Genomic DNA, 3,705 nt, shown 5'->3' with positions numbered 1-3,705 from the left:
GGAAAAAGGCAGATGCAGCGTCCTACGCTCGCAATGCCCATGAGGAAAATATATGCAGTACAGTGTCTTGCTTCCATTTCTTCTGATATACAGCGTCATGGTAGTTGTAGAACGAGCACATCATAGTGCTCATGGTATTGGGTTTTCAGATACAGTATGGGGGGTATGGAGATGTGGTACAGCCATGTCAACATTTGGGTATCATCTGAACATCACGAACCTCAATAAGGTCAACTGACCTCAATTCCAGTCTGGAGGAACAAATTGACAGCAAGCACAGCTACAGCAAGAACCAGAGGATCATCCTCGGAGTTCCTGACGGTAATGGTACATCTCCCACTCTGCTCTCAATGCCAGACTCCCAGACAAGTTATCCTCGTTGGGACCCACGCCGCCATCCTAATGAACGAATCGAGTACACACATATCCAGTGATTGTAGTGTGTGGGTTGCTTCCCCATCGTCTCCGCAAGTCAGCCGACCACCACGGTGCAGACACCCACATACAGTCGCGGAACCACATCGCCCCCAATGTCCAAGCCGCGCGGCTGACTGTGCGGGTCTGAAGTGGCTCGGTGTTTTCGCGCTCGTTTACGCTGAGGGCACTGCATCGAGCAGTAATAGTTCACACTATGGAGTGCAATGCGGACATGAAGCTCAGGTAGCGCGCGAAGTAAGGGCATGTGCAAGGCGAAGCGGGCCTGAAGACGGAGACGCGAAGCTGTATGTGTGAGGGCTATGTGAGACATGTGGATAAAACGAGCGAGACTCGACTTACGGGTCAGTGAGGACGTCTACGACCAGGAACATGTCGCAGGCGCGCCGCGGATCCGACGCGTTGCCTGAGAGGGCTCACATACTGGCTGTGACGGCAGTGATGGGCTGAGAGTGACCCACGACGTAGAATACCAGAGAGCGACGATTGGACCAGGAAGTCTGAGGCAGGAATCCGGATGGCGCCAGATGATACAGAGCGCTCCAAAGGGTTGCATTGTGAATTGAAGTTGAGAGGCGAGTTTCGAATTAGATGAGGGTTTTTGGTTGCAGGGATATTTATATCTGAGAGTGGACGTGGCCGGGTGACTCTGAAAGGACAAAGCGCATGCTATCCGTGGCCAAAGGCCAAAGGGGCGCGTCGTGGCCCGCAACACGCTCCTACGCCACGACGAGCATGGAGGACAAGGCGGCCTAGACTCCGCGACTGTGGCTTGTTTTGGATTTTTTTTTACGTGAGATCTTCCCCACAATCTGACTGCATTCGCGATGAAACAGAAAAACTTACAAAGTAGCGATGATAATGGCGACACAATGCCGCTCCTCGAAACACTTGGGCATCCAGAGAAGACCTCTGTGATTCTAGACTGCAAAGTACCACATCCACGATTGCAAAGATGAGTGGCTGTGACATACCATTTATTTTTACCATGCGCCGCCGTGCACTAGCCAAACGATCTGTGGAGAGACAAAGAAATTATATTTAGGATCTCTCAGGACCCTGCGACAGCGGTGAGATCTGATGATCCTGAGGCTCAGACGCAGTCGCGAGTGCAGCCCACGCATTACACCCTTCTTCTGTCCAAACTGTACCCCTTTGCGATAAGCTAGCAGTGGAAACTTCATCCTGATGAGTGCAAGAACAAGTCGCGTGGATAGAGATGCAGGCCATACGGGCAGAGATGAAAGCGCAGAGACAGAAAATGCACCCCAATGTCCGAGCAGAAGACATCCAGGCAGGGATCCAGGATCCACTACAGGACATGGCAGCAGAGCGCAGAGCATATCGATGCGCATCACGTCACTCACTTCCGCATAGAGTGTCTGACCGCCGATGCCAGATGAGCACATTACTGTCCTCCACTACGTCTGCACCAGGCTACTCACTCTCCTGCCACAGTACCCCACCCGGGCTGCGTTGGAGGTCAACATCGTGACCCGCGCTCATCATGTTAGCACCGGCGATGGATTTCAGAATAATCTAGCGAACCTGGAAGCGCTGTAGCGCGAGCTGGCGCCGAAGTGCGAGATGGGGCTCGAGGAACTTGATCTGTTCGTTGGGGGAAACGAGCTCCTGCAGCTTGGGTGCATTACGGCGTATACGCTGAACGAGGTTGCGATGGCATCCAAAGAACGCATAAACATAGTCAACTTCGGCGAGAAGGACACGCGTGGCTTCGCAGTGCTGTATGTGTACTATTTCAATGCTAGATAGAGACGCTAGTGCTGGGGACCCTGCTCTCCCTCCTCCTTCTCCCCTTTCTTTCCTTCTCTCAATTGCATGCTCGAGATAACAATTGAATACAGAGGGATAATCAAGACATACTGGAGCTCTTCGACCTTCCTTGAAGTTGAGAGGCAGCAGGTTTCTGTTACGATGAGCACTGAGTAAGTCGTAAGATGTCAGAGCGCATGGTCCAGACGGCATCATAAATAGACTCGGATATGAGACATCGCATGCGCCAGTCGTAGGGAGCACCCAGCCAATCTTAATCGTGGACTGTGAACAGCAGAGGCGGACTCGCGCTGAACATCCGACTCGAATACAGTGCGGTAGTTGCCGGCACGGAATCAACCGTAGATTCGCGCAACTGTCATAGGCACACGCGCCTCAGCCTGATCGTTTCCCCAATGCAGCTTATATGACACTGGCGTCTTCCAAGTTGGGTAGATTCACTCTGCGTTTTCTGGTAGTCAGCAAGAGGATTTGCGCCAGCGGGACTACAGGTGATTATCCGCCATTCAACTGCCGCCGCTATGGTATCGCACTTCGAAAGACCGGTATGGAGAGCACATGCGGGCTATTATGTGAATGTGGTGCGCCGTATCTACGAATTTCGAAAAGAGACGATGGCATCTTATAATTTCATTAAAGTTTTACTACGGCACAATCCGTGCCTGATTTCTAGCGACCCTCCACTCTATAGGTCTCTATCAAGGGGTTTGCCTACGGGAGACAACGCTGTACCCCCTATGATTACAAATTTCCGCATCAGCATCAGCATTCATTCATCCTCAGAAGTATCGAAGATTGTATACGTTCTGAGCCGAGTTATTTCGTTTGTTGTGATCTTTTGGTGCCCGCAACCCGCAACCATCCGGCTGACATTGATTCCAGCGTGAGAGCCCCCCACACCAACATCATCTCGCTCAGGCCCTACATAGATTCTTGGTGAGTCTTGCACTGGCTGCTATGCAACTCGTGAGCAAATGACGGGCATAACACAAAGTCGTTAGGTACTCACCCATCCTTAGCGCCCCCCGTGAAACGACCTCAGCGATCATGGTGAGAGATAGATACAACATTCCCCTCCTCCTGCATGTCTTTCCCCTTCGCGCCATCGAATCTCACCACGCAAATGTGGATGTGTGGCATACTACGCGACATGTCTGGATATCGGTGCCGATCCACTCTCCTTACCCCGCCGGGGATTTGGAGCCTTGTTCACCACCCCTGCGCCGTGCATTGTGGGGAATAGCCCGAAAACGAAGTCTCTGGACGGGGCGACGACGCCGTTCAGGTGGGACGCGTCCGTCGGACGACAGACGCCGGATGCGTGCGTAACCGCTAGTGAGCGCTGCACACATCGGACGAGCCAGCAACGGGCGCATTGACCCGCGGAGGGCGGCATGGGCGTTCGCCGCCATGGCGAGTCCCTTCTGCCACACCTTCGCCCTTGCCGAAGGTGCGCACAGACGGGAGATCTGGTTG

The 3,705-nt window shown here is 53.1% G+C and overlaps 1 protein-coding gene across 1 annotated transcript; it reads left to right on the top strand.

Moving 5' to 3' along the window:
- Positions 1 to 1,827: 1,827 nt before the first annotated feature.
- FIBRA_04615 (uncharacterized protein) lies at positions 1,828 to 2,208 on the top strand (the record flags this gene model as incomplete). The annotated part of the gene is made up of 2 exons (XM_012326406.1): positions 1,828 to 1,944; positions 1,999 to 2,208. The coding sequence occupies 2 exons, from the start codon at positions 1,828 to 1,830 to the stop codon at positions 2,206 to 2,208; spliced, it is 327 nt and encodes a 108-aa protein (XP_012181796.1).
- Between the last annotated feature and the right edge of the window lie 1,497 nt (positions 2,209 to 3,705).

Source organism: Fibroporia radiculosa (assembly GCF_000313525.1).
Source record: "Fibroporia radiculosa TFFH 294 genomic supercontigs, scaffold3261, whole genome shotgun sequence".
NCBI classification, from domain to species: Eukaryota; Fungi; Basidiomycota; class Agaricomycetes; order Polyporales; family Fibroporiaceae; genus Fibroporia; species Fibroporia radiculosa.
This window is presented reverse-complemented; position numbering and strand designations above follow the sequence as displayed.